General features: G+C 61.0%; 2 protein-coding genes across 6 annotated transcripts in view; one reads left to right on the top strand and one right to left on the bottom strand.

The window, feature by feature from the left end:
• The window catches only part of Cfap99 (cilia and flagella associated protein 99), a 32,642-nt gene extending 21,755 nt beyond the window's left edge, over positions 1–10,887 (bottom strand). The window contains exons 1-2 of one of the 3 annotated variants that reach the window (XM_070021702.1): positions 10,752–10,887; positions 3,231–3,357 (exon numbers count right to left, since the gene is read on the bottom strand). In XM_070021702.1, the coding sequence (XP_069877803.1) occupies positions 3,231–3,341 (111 nt within the window). In that variant the 5' untranslated portion in view covers positions 3,342–3,357; positions 10,752–10,887. Of the gene's footprint in view, positions 1–3,230; positions 3,358–10,557; positions 10,686–10,751 lie in introns of those variants that run through there. The other 2 variants (XM_070021704.1, XM_070021703.1) reach the window with 2 other exon arrangements.
• Positions 10,888–11,352: 465 nt separating this feature from the next.
• Positions 11,353–15,249, top strand: part of Zfyve28 (zinc finger FYVE-type containing 28) — a 90,255-nt gene continuing 86,358 nt past the window's right edge. For 2 of the 3 annotated variants that reach the window (XM_070021699.1, XM_070021698.1), the window contains exon 1: positions 11,368–11,472. In XM_070021699.1, the coding sequence (XP_069877800.1) occupies positions 11,434–11,472 (39 nt within the window). In that variant the 5' untranslated portion in view covers positions 11,368–11,433. Of the gene's footprint in view, positions 11,473–15,249 lie in introns of all 3 variants that reach the window. The other variant, XM_070021700.1, reaches the window with a different exon arrangement.

The raw sequence follows: 15,249 nt of genomic DNA, 5'->3' as shown, positions 1-15,249 counted from the left end.
GCCCTGCCCCAGCCCACCCCGCCCCCTTGGAGGCCAGGTCTTCCTGAGCTGGGCCTCTCTCCTGCCCTGCCTTTTCCTGCTGTCCCGCAGCCCATGGTCTCCCCGCTTTGGAAGCTACTTCTGCTACCTTCCCAGCCTGTGCCTTCTTAGCCTGGCTCTGCCCCTCTGCCTGGTCTTTAACTCTGCTGGGTCTGTCATAGGGCCGTCCCTTCTCTGTGCCACTTTCTCCAAATGTCCCTCTTCTCGTGAGGACACCATCACCGGGTTTGAGACTATGCTGATCTGGAGCTCTTCATCTTGTTTCATCGGCATGGAGCGTGTGTCCCAGAGGTCATGCTCTGTAGGGGGGCCAGGGCTGCTGCGCTGTGTCCCAGGGTGGGTACCATCTAGCTGCCCGTCCTGTGGCCTGCTGACACTCCGCCCAACAGCTAATGTATCATTTCCTGGCACTGGACGTGCAAGCCTTGGCCTAATTAATGTAGGGTGTCCTAGCGATTTCCAACAGCTCTAGATGCGTGAGTCATCCAAGCTGGGTGGACACCAGTGTCCGGCTCTTCATGGGCACTTCCCTGGACGGCCGGAGTCTCTCAGCAGGTTCTGCCGCTGCACTGAACTCCGGCGCACATGTGGGTCAGCTCCCCGGCTATGTCAGCTCTATGCATTCCATCATTTGCCCAGTGGTTTTGGGGTGCTGGGTTCCCCATGTAAGGACGCTGTCCGTGGTCACAACATTGTGACTCACCAGTAACAAACAGAGCATTTACCATGAATAATCCATGGGTTATTTAAAACGATCTGAAACCACGTTCATCAGCAGCCCCTTCCCTTTCATGCTGCGTGGAAACCCCTCTTCCCACCTTGGACTGTGTGGGTGCAGTGGGTGCCGTGTGGGTGCCGCGTGGGTGCCGTGTGGGTGCAGTGGGTGCAGTGGGTGCCGTGTGGGTGCAGTGGGTGCCGTGTGGGTGCAGTGGGTGCCGTGTGGGTGCAGTGGGTACAGTGGGTGCAGTGGGCGCCGTGTGGGTGCAGTGGGTGCCGTGTGGGTGCAGTGGGTACAGTGGGCGCTGTGTGGGTGCCGTGTGGGTGCCGTGTGGGTGCAGTGGGTACAGTGGGCGCCGTGTGGGTGCAGTGGGTGCCGTGTGGGTGCAGTGGGTGCAGTGGGCGCCGTGTGGGTGCAGTGGGCGCTGTGTGGGTACAGTGGGTGCAGTGGGCGCCGTGTGGGTGCAGTGGGCGCTGTGTGGGTGCAGTGGGCGCCGTGTGGGTGCAGTGGGCGCTGTGTGGGTACAGTGGGTGCAGTGGGCGCCGTGTGGGTGCTGTGTGGGTGCAGTGGGTGCAGTGGGCGCCGTGTGGGTACAGTGGGTGCCGTGTGGGTGCAGTGGGCGCCGTGTGGGTGCAGTGGGCGCCGTGTGGGTACAGTGGGTGCAGTGGGTGCCGTGTGGGTGCAGTGGGCGCCGTGTGGGTGCAGTGGGCGCCGTGTGGGTGCAGTGGGCGCCGTGTGGGTGCCGTGTGGGTGCAGTGGGTGCCGTGTGGGTGCCGTGTGGGTGCAGTGGGTGCCGTGTGGGTGCAGTGGGTGCCGTGTGGGTGCAGTGGGTGCCGTGTGGGTGCAGTGGGCGCTGTGTGGGTGCAGTGGGCGCCGTGTGGGTGCAGTGGGCGCCGTGTGGGTGCTGTGTGGGTGCAGTGGGCGCCGTGTGGGTGCTGTGTGGGTGCAGTGGGTGCCGTGTGGGTGCAGTGGGTGCTGTGTGGGTAAAGTGGGCGCCGTGTGGGTGCAGTGGGCGCCGTGTGGGTGCAGTGGGCGCCGTGTGGGTGCAGTGGGCGCCGTGTGGGTGCAGTGGGTGCCGTGTGGGTGCAGTGGGTGCCGTGTGGGTGCAGTGGGTACAGTGGGCGCCGTGTGGGTGCAGTGGGTGCCGTGTGGGTGCAGTGGGCGCTGTGTGGGTGCAGTGGGTGCTGTGTGGGTGCAGTGGGTGCTGTGTGGGTACAGTGGGCGCCGTGTGGGTGCAGTGAGTGCCGTGTGGGTGCAGTGGGTTCCGTGTGGGTGCAGTGGGGTGTGGTTGGGCATAGTGCACAAAGTGGGTGCAGTGGGGCACAGGGTGGGTGCAGTGTTGGCCATGGAATCCAGGCAGCATCCAGGGCCAGTGTCTCAGGTAGGGGTCAAGTACAAGAGGTTTGAACATGGAACACTCTAGAAGTACCTGGACACCATGTGGCCTGAGCAGATGGACATGGCAGAGGGGATGGTGGGGTGGGTAGGGATGTGGAGTTCCCACTCTGGGTACAGGAAGAGCCTTTTTGGCTCATTCTAGTACATTCTTTCTGGTTGTGGAGAGAAGACAGACTGAGGGGCAGTGAACCCAGCCTGTGTGGCCTAGGCCTCGGTGGGGGGGGGAGCAGCAGGTGGAGTGGTTACGGGCAGGTGTAGGCCCTACCTGAGCAATGGAGGCAGACAGCACTCTGCTGGCTGAGCGGGTCTCGGGAGGAGTCTCCGTGAATGAGGAGCAGCTGTGAGCTCTGAGGAACTCAAGCGCCTCTGCCAGGTCACATGGGTGGAGCCTGTGTGAGGCCCAGCTGGGGTGCTGCTCAAGAGGGGGATGTGCGGGAGCCCCTTGTTTCTTCCAGGTGTGGGCAGGAAGAAGGCGCTGGAGAATGTCTCCCAGGGTTGGTTGTTTGTTTGATGTTTTGGCCAGTCCTGGAGCTTGACTAGGGCCTGGGTACTGTCCCTGAGCTTCATGTTGCTCACGGTTAGCACTCTACCATTTGAGCCACAGCACCACTTCCAGCTTTTTCTGTTGATGTGGCACTGAGGACCTGAACCCAGGGCTTCATGCATGCGAGGCAAGCACTCTACCCCTGAGCCACCTTCCCAGCCCCTGCCAGGGTTTTGGTGGCCCTGCCGGCCCCCACCTCTCTGCTGGAAGCACAAATACACCACAGCTGCCTTCACTGCCACCCTGGGCACAGGCATGGCTCCTCCAAAGTGGGGGTGAGGGGTTGAGGGGCTCAGGGCTGCCTCTGCTCTAGGACAGGACTGTGGGGGGGCATGTGGAAGGCCCTGCAGCAACCCCTCAAGGCCTGCCCAGCATGGGGACCAAGGGCAGCTCCTGTATGGAGAGGTGTGCAAAGGCTCCAAGGGGCTCTGGGCGGCACCGTGGGTCTTAGGCCTTCTCCACGGGAAGAAGGAACAGGGAATATGCGCCCCTGAGGCCAGTCAGGCGGCCAGGCAGCCTCCCTGGCCCTACCTGCAGGGCGCTGGATGCCATCTCCAGGAACTGCTCAGGCCTGTCCTTCTCTGGCTTGAACTTGTCCAGTTGCTCGATCACAACCTTGATGCACTTTCCATAGTATCCCATCTTCCCGGGCAGGACCCTAAAAACAGATCACCACAGGTCACCTTCTCCATGACACTCGGGTGGCTAGCGTGGCTGAACTGGCTGCTGCAGCCTCTCTGGCACTGCCCGCTGGCCACCTCCCAGCACCCCGGCCCAGTGACAGGCAGGAAGGAGCCTGGGGCCCCCAGCTGAACACCTCCACTTTAGAGAGAAGCGGACTAAGGCTGGAGAGGACCGACACAGCTAAGTGGCCAGGCCCTGTCTAGACCCTGAACATTCTGGAATCATGCCAGAGAAGACTGGCTTACCCCAACTCCTCCAGGGAAAGAGAAACTACTTGATGTGAGGCCAGGGTCCATATTAAATGGCCCCCAACTGCCCTCTGAGTTGGCACAGGCCTCATCTGCCATGCAGCAGGCAAACACAGGCTCTGGTCAGACTGCTCGGGGCAGCTGGGCAATGCCAGGGCCAGCCTGCGCTCCCCACCCCTCCCATTCTCTCACTCCAGCCACTCTGGGCCAGCCAGGGTGTACAGGCCCCCACGAGCCGCAGAGCTGGGTGCTGGTGCTCTGAGGGCAGTGGGGTCACCTCTCCTCCACCAGGCCCAGTCCGGGACCCAGGCCCTCTAAGTTGGCGGCTGTCTAGGGACGCCATGTTGCAAGGTCCCCAGAGCAGCGGCCAATCCAGATGGGGTCCAGTGATGGGTCTTCAAAATTAGAAAGCTGTTCCCAAAGGTCAAAGCCCAATGAGCAGAGGAGTTCCAGGAAGGCAGGAAAAAGGAAGCAAAACCTGGAACCAAACGAGTGACAAGTGTCTTCCAGGACGAGTCCTGGGTGCTCAACATGACAGTGTCATGAAGTTTCTCAGTGGGCACGCCCACTGCTACTGGGTGGCCACGCGATTCCAGAGACACCTGTCAGCCCTGAGGACCCTCCTCCAGCCCTGAGGACCCTCCTCCAGCCCTGGGGCCCCTCCTCCAGCCCTGGGGCCCCTCCTCCAGCCCTGGGGCCCCTCCTCCAGCCCTGGGGCCCTCCTCCAGCCCTGAGGACCCTCCTCCAGCCCTGAGGACCCTCCTCCAGCCCTGAGGACCCTCCTCCAGCCCTGGGGCCCCTCCTCCAGCCCTGGGGCCCCTCCTCCAGCCCTGGGGACCCTTCTCCAGCCCTGAGGACCCTCCTCCAGCCCTGGGGCCCTCCTCCAGCCCTGGGGGCCCTGTATGTCTTGGACAGCAGGTCCAGAGCAGGCTAGATGAAGGTCTGAAAAACTGAGGCTGAACTCGAGGATGGTTGTGGAGGAGATGCAGGTGACCCCAGGGTGACAGGGGCTCTAGGACAAGGATGTCAAAAGCAGGATGAGGGGGCTCCTGAGTCCTCTCCAAGAGCAGCCTCTGGCCCCTGCAGACATTAGCCAGTGGACACAGAGAGAGGCAGGACACCTGCCCCACCGAGGGCCAGTGTCCCCACGCTGCTGGGCCCTGAACGGTGACCGGGCTAGCCCTCAGGGCTGCAGACACAGAAGCCAGCACCAGCCTCTAATGAGACCAGAAGAAAGGCCTCCTGGGTCTGGAAAATGGTGGGAGTTGGCTTCACGTCCTGGTGGTTAAGGACAAGGACAGGAGAGGTCCTGCCTGGCCCCCATGATGGTGCCAGCACCATGCTGTTTCTGGAGACCAGTGGAGCGGTCTCACCGTGGAACTCTGGGCTGGGGGGCCTGATGGTGAGCGGGGAGGGGAGAGACAGTGACTCTCTGACTTGGATGATGCCAGACTCCATCAAACAGATCCCTGGGTGCCAGGCAGAGCCCAGGGCCAACGGAGGTTTGTATGAACCTGCCCAGCCCCTTGGCAGCCTGGCACTGGGGACTGCCCCTGGAGCAGCTCCACTCCACCCTTCTCCCTCTTGTTTTTGGTGCCAGTCTTGGGACTTAGACTGAGGGCCTGGGTGCTGTCCCTGAGCTTTTGTACTCAAGGCTAATGCTCTACCCCTTGATCCACAGCTCCACTTCTGATGTTTTTGGTGGTGAGAGATAGGAGTCTTATGGATGTTCCTGCTGGGCTCTAATTCTCAGTTTCAGTCTCCTGAGTAGCTAGGATTATAGGCACGAGCCACTGGTCTGGTTCTATCCTAACCCTGAGGACGTCTGTCGTCAGAAGGCTGGGTGGTGGGAGAATGACCCCCATTGTCCACCTGGGTTCTCTCCCTCTCCTCTGGTCACTCGGGTCACCTCTAGCAAATCTCCTGGGATGGGAGGGCTTCACTGTGTGAACGAAGTCCTGGTGGGTGCCTTCCAGGGTCCTGGGCCCACTTTGCTCCCCAGTCTGCGAGGTACTTGGAGCAGGGCTGGGACAAGCATGAGGCACTGTGCCCAGGGGCCATCTGCTTCTCCCTTGGATGTGGCATCCTCTCCTGGGAGGGCTAGGCAGCCTCCAGACTCCCCGGCCGTCATGGAGGAAGCACTGGTTGTGGAGCAGGGCCGTTTTCTGGGGCATTACTCAATGGGGACCAGAGGCTGGTTCTTTCTCTCGTTTTCTTGTTTGTTCTCTCTCATTCTCTTTCTCTGTGACATCTCTCCTGCCCGCCTGGGGCCTTGGAGGAACAGAGTGTGTGTGGGTGTCAGCATCTGCCGGGGGTGGGTGAAGCAGCAAGGCGGGCAGGCCCAGGCTCGGCGCTGCGCTCTCGCTGTGGGGGCTGGGCCAGCCTTGCTGACCCAGGGCAGGGTCAAGGTGCCCCTCCACACGTGGCTCTCGGCGGGCAGGACGGGCAGGAGAGGTCTTGTCTACAGCTCCTGGGGCATTGTCTGGGAGGGCCTGCCATTCTCCCTCCCTCCATTCCTCCCGGCTCTGCTGGGCAGTGCAGGGCCAGCAGCTGAGCCTCTCTGTGTCTCAGGTCTGCAGGGCGGGGTGCGAGTGGGAAGGCCTGTGGCCGTGGGGTTGAGGAGGAGCGAAGCAGGGTAGGCAGTGGGTTTGCTGAGGGCTCCATGGTGGGGAGCCTGGGCAGCCAGTGCGGGATGGGGCGGGGCTGGGCCTGAGGTGGTTTGCAGTGCCAGTCCCCCTCCTGCCCTGCTAACCCTACCCCTTCCGGGACCCTGGTGCCACTGGCCTGTGTGAGGGCCTGTGTCCTCCTGAGCTGGCCCTGTGCTGGGGCCTTTGTTCCAGCTCAGCTCTCTCCTCAGTGGAAAGCAATCCCAGACGCTCCAGGAATTTCGAGGGTGGGAGGTGGTGGGTGCCCCAAGGCCCCCAGTCTTGCTTACTCCTGTCCTGAGGCCCAGCAGGGACAGGCAGGTCTGGGGGAGGCTCTGGACAGAGCCTTCTGGGCCGCTCCCTGCCTCCATGTAGAGCGCAGGCCTTGCTGGGCGGGCTTGCTCAGGCCGCCCAGGCCTCCAGCCTCACGTGGGGATGGGCCACACATCACTCACTGGGCCGCCCAGCCCGGGCCCTCCGCCCACCACGTCCCGCAGCCGTCCTTCTGCAGGCCTGATCTGGCATCGCCGAAGGGTTCATAAACCGCGGTGAGCACGAAGGCAGACGGAGCATCTCACCTTGGAAGGCTGGCCCCCCGCTCAGAGCCGCGTCTCACCAGCACCCAGGAAGTGTAAAAGCACAAAGAGGACTAACTCTCTAACCACTCAGACCAGTACTAGGGTTTGAACTCAGGCCTTTGAGCGTGTAAGGTTCCACCCCTTGAACCAGGCCCACTGCTCCTTTTGCTTTTAGTCTGTTTCTCAGATACGGTTCATACTATTTGCCTGGGCTGGCCCAGCGCAGTCTTCATACCGTGTCCTCTAAGGAGATGTGAGTGCAGATGTGTACCAACATGCGGAACTAATGTTTTTAAAATTGTTTCTGATGTGCAAACTCCTTGCTCCCTGGGCTGGCATCCTACTACTTGAACCACACCTCCAAGTCCAGGTTTTTGCTGGTTAATTTAGAGATGGAGGCTTGTGGGTTTTTTTCTTCCCAGGCTGGCTTTGAACGTCAATCCTCTAGATCTCAGCCTCCCGAGTGGCTAGGATTACAGGCTGGGACATAGCCCCCTCCCCAGGCATGTGTGCAAACACTCCTGGGTATGAGGGTTTCCTGCCGCTCCCTCCTGCCCTAGACTCTGGACGGCTCTGAAGGAGCAGCCCCACACCAGATGGAAGGGCAGAGAGGGATCTCACACCACCCCTCTGGGTAGCTCTGGCTTGCTGCTGGTCTGAGGGCTCCGGGGACAGGGGCTCTACACCCCTACACCTGGCACAGAGCAGGTGCAGCTCCGGGAGGATCAGCATGAGGAAAGGGCTGAGTTACCATAGAAACTGCCAAAGCAATCACATGCTGGGGTAGGAGCCGGAGTCACATCCGGGTCTGAAGCATGGTTCCAGAACCTCAGCCTTAGCTATCCTATCCTATCTATCTATCTATCTATCTATCTATCTATCTATCTATCTATCTATCTATCTATCTATCTGTCTGTCTGTCTGTCTGTCTATCTGTCTGTCTGTCTGTCTATTCAGCTATCTACCTACCTATTTATGTGTCTATTTTTAGCTTTTAAAAATCTAATGAAATGTTTACTTTTGAGCATATATTGAATTCATGGCCCACTGTCCCCTCCTCCTCTCACCCCTCCAGCTCAGCTCAGCTCAGTTTCTAATTGTCTCCCTTCAACTGTCTTTGTGTATGTGTGTGTACTCCTGCATGCCGGTCCTAGGGCTTGAACTCAAGGCTTGGGCACTATCCCACCTGTTTTTCTCAAGGCTAGTGCTCTACCACTTGAGCCATGGCTCCTCTTGTGATTTTGGAGGTAGTTAATTGGAGATGGTCTCATGGGCTTTCCCCCTGGACTGGCTTTGAACTACGATCCTCAGATCTCAGACTCCTGAATGGCTAGAATTACAGGTGTGAGCTACTGGCACCTGGCTTCTTTTTTTTTTTTTTTTTTTTTCCTTCTAGCTTCTACACGTGAGAGAAAACGTGGTACTTGTCTGAGTCTGGCTAATTTCTCTTAGGACTATGATTTCAGGTTAAAAAAACAATTATTATTATTTGCAGAGCTGAGGACTAAACTCAGAGCCTTGCACTTGCCAGGCAAGTGCTCTTACACTGAGCTAAATCCCCACCTGCCCCTTAATTTTTTTTTGTGCTGGTACTAGGGCTTGAACTCAGGGCCTTGAATTCTTGCTTGGCTTTTAGCTCAAGGCTGGCACTCTATCATTTGAGCCACAGCTCCATTTCTAGCTTTTTGATGGTTAACTGTAGATAGGAGACTCAGGGTCTTTCTTACCTGGGCTGGCTTGAACTGTGATTCTCAGATCTCATTCTCCTGTGTAGTTAGGATTACAAGTGTGACCCAACAGTGCACAGCTGCAGCCTTATTCTTTTGTGGTACTGGAGATTGAACCTAGGGCCTCACACATGCTAGGCAAGTGTTCTACCATGTGATTCACATTTCTAGTCTCTTGGCTTTATTTTGATGTTGAGAAACCACCATGCATCATTTGTATAGCAACCCAATTGTATGTTAGTTAAAAGATGTTTCCAAGATTATGGGGCTAGTAAAGTGGCTCAGTGGTAGGGTGCTTGCCTTGCATACATCAGGCCCTGGGTTTGATTCCTCAGCACCACATAAGCTTAAAATGGTGCTTGGGCTCAAGTGTTAAGAGTGCTAACCTTGAGATGAAGAGCTGAGGGACAGCATCCAAGCATTCTCCTAAGCACTGCTGTCCAAAGGTGCCTTGTTACTTTTGCTTAAAGCCCAGCTCCAAGGGCCAGAGTTTTCTGCTTGCTTCTCAAACACTACTCTCCCTTTCACAAGAGTAAAGGTTTGCCCATAGCTGACCACCAGAAAGGTGATGGTGTGAGTTCACCGGGAAGCAGGAAGGTGGTCATGTGTAGGGGTTGCTGGAAATTCTGCTGGAACCCTTTCTCTTTTTCATTTGGTGCCTGGGCTCAGAAGGTGAAGGAATCAACTTGGGCAGCCATCCTGATCATGATGAGAAATGGCATGTGCTGACTCCTGAGGACTGCGGGGCTGCTCTACCCCAGGACTGCCTCTCCAAGGACTTCTTTTATGGACATGAACGAACTATAATGATGGAATTTTATTTTACTGTGTGCAGCTGTACCTACTCCTACCTGCTTTCCCACTTCCTTGACATCAGTCTTTATCCTGAGCAAAATTCCAAACTATGAGAAGCCCAGGAAGAGAGTTTGTGAGCAGCAACTTCCCCAGACCCTGGAGCTGGACAAGGACAGGCCCATAGATAAAAGCCATAAATTACACTGGGCGGTGACACCAAACCACTACTGTTAGTTCTCTCACCAAGGGACTCGGGCTTTGGAAGGAGCAGATTTCATGGGGGAAGACTGAGGGCAGTGTGGGTAGGACATGTTCAATTTCACACCCAGCTGGTGAAGAACAGATACGCAGGTGTGGGCTCACTGGTGACCTAGGTTTGGAGGCGCTAGAGGAAAACAGGCGGCTGCAGGCAATCACTCAAGATGGGGTGAAGAATGACTGCTGAGGATGGTTGAGTCCCTGGCCTCCACCATGAGGAGGTGTGGGCAGAGGGAGCTGGGGAAAGAGCCTGGGGCAGGAGGAGAGGAGAATGCCTTCCAGCCAAGTCAGCCTGGCAGTGGCTGGAATCACCGGCTGCTGACATTGCAGAAGAGGTGAGAGTCCTGATTGCTGACTATAGCAGCATCCAGGCCAAGGTGACTTGATAGTGAACTTCGCAGCAGTGGATGGGTGGAAATCTTGGGGATAAGAGCAGAGAGAGGTGGTTGCCCGAGGGGAGCACGAAAATCATTCGGGTTTAGCTTCATGTAACAGAGGTCGGGGATCCGAACCCTGGGCCAGGTAACCAGCGGTGCCGGCTGCTTCTGAATTCTGTGCGGAAGGCCCTACCTCCCCAGTGCAGGCCGGGCTCCCCCGGGCAGGCCGGGCTCCCCCGCCCCCCCCCCCCCCCCGGGCAGGCCGGGCTCCGGGGCAGGCCGGGCTCCGGGGCAGGCCGGGCTCCCCCCCCCCCCCCCCCCGGGCAGGCCGTGCTCCGGGGCAGGCCGGGCTCCCCCACCCCGGGCAGGCTGGGCTCCGGGGCAGGCCGGGCTCCGGGGCAGGCCGGGCTACCCCCCCCCCCCCGGCAGGCCGGGCTCCGGGGCAGCGTGAACCCGGCCGCAGGGACGCGTGCGCCGGGCGCGGCACCGGTGCTCGGGTTCCTCTGGAGCGCACGGGCCGCGTGCTGGGTGGGAATGGGGAAGTACCTTTCGAAGCACCGCTACGCGCCCTCGGCTACGCGCCCTCGGGAGGCGGGTGGCCTCCCGCACGGTGGCCAGCGGCGGCCAAACGCTCGCGGGCGGGCCAGACGGCGAGCGTCCAGGACGCTCGCCCGGAGCGGCGCCGAGGCCCGGGCCCCGACCCCCGCCGGGCCCCGCCCCAGCCCGGCCCGCCCGCGTACCTGCCGGCCGCCGGGCCTCTCCGCCTGCACCCGCGCCCACCGGGGCGAGGGTCGCGGAGGGGTCGCGGAGGGGTCGGGAAGGGGTCGCGGACGCTGCCGGCAGCTCACCCTCCCGGCCGGCGGGGCGTCGTTTGGGCGTCGTCGCTTAGCAACGCCGCGCCGCTGGAGGCCGCCCGCGGTGCACGCCGGGATTTGTAGTTCGGATCGCGCGGCCCGGCGGGCGCGCTCCTCGGGCGGGCGCGGCGCGGCGCCGGGATTGGCGGCCTCCCCGGCGGGCCCCGCCCGCGGCTCGCGGCGGGCTGGGGGCTCGTGCGCCCTCGGCGCATGTGCGGCGCGGGGCGGCGGTGACCAGAGCAGGCGCGGGGTGCCAGGGAGCGGCGAGGCGCCGCGCGCCCCCGTGCCCGCGCCGGTCCCGGAGCCCGCCCGCCCGCCCGCCCGCCCGCCCGCGGTTCCGGGCCCGCCCGGTGCGCCGCTCCCCGAGCATCCTCCGGGCTGCGCACCTGCCCCGCGCGCCCGCCCGCCCGCAGTCCTCTGCGCCCAGCCGCCCCCGGCCCGCACGGGGGGGGGGGGCCCGGCCCGGCCCCGGCCTCCACGTCCTCCCCGCGCCGCGGCCGGGCCCGAGCGGAGCGCAGCGCTGCGGCGGGCGGGGGCCGTCTCGAGCCCGGCCCGGGCGGGCGCGGCGATGATGAACAGGTTCCGAAAGTGGCTGTACAAACCCAAGGTGAGCGCCCCGCGCCCCGCGCCCCGCCGCCGCGCCCCTCCCGCTCGCGCCGACCCCTTCCCCTCGCCGCCGTCCCGTCCGCGGCGCGGACCCGCGGGGACGGCCTCTCCGCTGCCCCGGCGGAGCCCCGAGGGCCGGGCGGACCCGCTCCGCTCCGTCAGTCTCCCAGCGCCCGCGCCGGTCCTTGCGGGCCCGAAGTGAGGACCGTCCGCCCGCGCCGGACCCCCAGATCCCTTCCTCCCTGGGTCCGGTTCGCATCCCCGTCCTGGTCTCGTGTCCCCCCGCCCCCCCGTGTCCTGGGCCCCAGCGCCGGGTGGGCGCGCGCGGAGCCCCGGGCCGCGCGCGGCCGGGGCCGGGTCCGCGCCGTCGCACTGCGGGCGCTGTGTCCCCGCCGCCCGTCCGGGCCGGGACCCGCGGGCGCCCGGGGGCGGGGGCCACGGCTTGGGTGGGGTCAGCGCCACGGCGCGGCGCCGGCCGACCCGAGCACCCGCCGGCCCCGCGCTCTCCGCCCGGGTCCCCCGGCCCCCTCTTCCAGAGCGGTTCGCAGCGGGCTCTCCGGGAGTCCTGGCCCCTGGCGGAGGGCGGACTCGTGCCCGCCTGGCCGGCCGCGGTGTCACGGCTCCTGGGGCCGGCCCGGGGGTGATGCGGGGCTCCCAGGGCAGCCGGCCGGCCGGGGGGTGATGCGGGGCTCCCAGGGCGCATGGCCCGGGGGTGATGCGGGGCTCCCAGGCGGCCGGCCCGGGGGTGATGCGGGGCTCCCAGGCGGCCGGCCCGGGGGTGATGCGGGGCTCCCAGGGCGCATGGCCCGGGGGTGATGCGGGGCTCCCAGGCGGCCGGCCCGGGGGTGATGCGGGGCTCCCAGGGCGCATGGCCCGGGGGTGATGCGGGGCTCCCAGGCGGCCGGCCCGGGGGTGATGCGGGGCTCCCAGGGCGCATGGCCCGGGGGTGCTGCGGGGCTCCCAGGCGGCCGGCCCGGGGGTGATGCGGGGCTCCCAGGGCGCATGGCCCGGGGGTGATGCGGGGCTCCCAGGGCGCATGGCCCGGGGGTGATGCGGGGCTCCCAGGGCGGCGGGGCGCAGGCTGCTCTCGCCCCGCTGCAGCAGCACCGCGGCCGCTTCCGCGCCGGGTGTGGTCTGAGGGCTGCCTTGCCCTGGCCACGCCCTGCGCGCCCGGCCGCCTTCTCCCTTCGCCCCCGCTCCCCCCGCTCCCCCCCCCCCCCCCCCCCCCCCCCCCCCCCCCGCTCCGCGGCTTCAGGCTCTGCCCGGCACGGCCGGCCCTGCGCAGCAGATGGGTCGCGGCTCTGTTGGGTCACTGTCGCCAGCTAAGAAAAGGCTTTGGGGCGGCCGGGAGGGCCGTGCTCACTTCCGTCTCGTGAGCGGTCACTTCGGACTGGGCTGTGGCTGTGCGTGGAGAAGAGACTGGAAGCGGGAGCAGTCCCTGCCCTTGAGGTCGGGCTCTGGACAATGAGCCGCCAAGGGAGAGCTGGAGGCTGAGTTCAAGCCCCAGGAAGGGGGGAGAGAGGGAGAGGGAGGGGAGCGTCCTTACAGCTCTCTTCCAGCCCTCAGCTGCCCACTCTGTCCACTCTCTCCATTCTCTCCCAAGCCTGTGCTTCAAAGGACAGGGGAATACAGTTCCACTCAGGCCTGGTCCTTTCCGCCCTGTCATTCTCAGCGGCCAGCCCGCAGGTCTTTGTCCCTGACCTCTGGATTTGAGCCACCTCTGGGTCTCAGATCTCTGCCTCTGCCCGTGACCATCTCTGGAGCTGCTGCCCAGTGGCTAGCCTAAACTTGGCTGGCTCTTGTTTGGGCTCCGTCACAGGAGTTAAGCACCTTGATGGTTTGAAGGGTTGGACTATGTTTTGTCACTGCAGTATCCTTTCATTTTCCAAACTGAGGCCTCAATGTTTGCCTCAGATTATGAACTGAATTTTATGCTTTTCCTTCCTGCAGAATGGAGTGGGTTTTGGCAGAAGGGAGGGTGGAGTTGGTTCTGGGAAGGTTCCAGGCCTGGAAGAGTTGAAGTGTTAAGTGTGAGCCGAGAAGTGTGTGTGTGTGTGTGTGTGTGTGTGTGTGTGTGTGTGTGTGTGTGTGTGTGTGTGTGTGTGTGTGTGTGTGTGTGTGTGCAGATTGTTGCCTACAGTTAGGATTACTTTTCCACTTGTGTATTTTAGACAACCTATTTATTAATTTAATTTGCTCTGAACACTGACCTTGTTCATTACAGTGCAGTGGAGAATATTTTGAGGTAAACATTCATTACTCCTGTAGTTCTAAAAAGTGATTGAAAATGCTTAAAATATTTTTCTATGACACAGTTTCTGGTATGTGAAGCACTAATAACTACTTAAGCTGGGTAAAAGAGTAAATGATGAATAATACAATAGTTTAACATTAAAATGACATTTGCAAAATGTATTTCCACCAATTTCCCTAAGATGAACCTTTTGAGCACCAGTGTGATTTTCCCTGATGAACCTGTCAGGGTTCTGAGTGTGACCCTGACTGAAGGCAGCCTGGACGGGCCAGTGCTGGGCAGCCTGATGGCCCGGTCTCTCTGGTCATGTTTCCCTCTTCCCTAGTGAACAGCCTTTCTGAGAGTTGATGCATTAGAAAGGCCTTTGGAATTGGTGCCTTTATTTGAGATGTAAGTATCAGTGCTCTGTTTCTTTGCCTGGTCTAACACTTTACCAGTAGCCCTGAATGGTCATCTCTGGTCACTAGGAGGAAGGAATGATGGCATGGGGGAATGGGGACCCTGGACTCAGACCTGGGCCAGAGAGAGCCATTCTGGAGAGTGCATTTGTGTTTTCCACCTCTGGGGAGGGGTTGATGTGTGGGTGGGTGATGCTGGACAGTGGACAGGTAGATGTAGTACTGATTACCACACTCAGGCACGTACCCCAGGTCTCTCATCTGTACCCACAAACCACTTCCAGGGCAGGAGTTATTAACCTTTCTGGTCTCTTCCTTTTCAGGGTAATTCCTTGTAACCCTGCTTTACTGAGTGATGTGTAGATGCTATGTGAATATTCTAGGTTCTGAGATGGCCTTTATAAGGGAAGGCTCTGAGACTCGCTGGGCATGTGGGGTCTGAATAGGAGAGTAGCCTGTGAGAGAGCAGCCACTAATGTCCTGAATCCCATGATGCTTCACACTGGGATGTGCCGCTTCCTTGAGTCCCTTGATGCTTCACACTGGGATATGCCGCTTCCTCCCTGAGTCCCTTGATGCTTCCCACTGGGATGTACTGCTTCCTGCTCGGTTCCCATGATGCTTCACACTGGGACATACTGCTTCCTGCTCGGTTCCCATGACGCTTTACACTGGGACACACCGCTTCCTCCTTGAGTCTCTTGATGCTTCACACTGGGAAGTACCACTTCCTGCTCAATTCCCATGATGATTTATACCAGGATATACTGCTTTCTTCTTGATTCCCATGATGTTTCACACTGGGAGGTACTGTTTCCTCCTCAAGTACCATGATGCTTCATGCTAGCAGTTTCCGCTTCCTTGAGTCCCATGATGTTTCACACTGGAACATACTGCTTGTTCCTCAATTCCTATGATGCTTCACACTGGGACATACCACTTCCTCCTCGAGTCCCATGATGCTCACACTGGGACATACCACTTCCTCCTCGAGTCCCATGATGCTTCACACTGGGATGTACTGCTTCCTCTCCAGTCTCATGATGCTCACACTGGGACATACCACTTCCTCCTCGAGTCCCATGATGCTCACGCTGGGATGTACTGCTTCCTCTCCAGTCCCATG

This window comes from Dipodomys merriami, unplaced genomic scaffold (assembly GCF_024711535.1).
Source record: "Dipodomys merriami isolate MVZ:Mamm:240054 unplaced genomic scaffold, mDipMer1.0.p SCAF_143, whole genome shotgun sequence".
NCBI classification, from domain to species: Eukaryota; Metazoa; Chordata; class Mammalia; order Rodentia; family Heteromyidae; genus Dipodomys; species Dipodomys merriami.
This window is presented reverse-complemented; position numbering and strand designations above follow the sequence as displayed.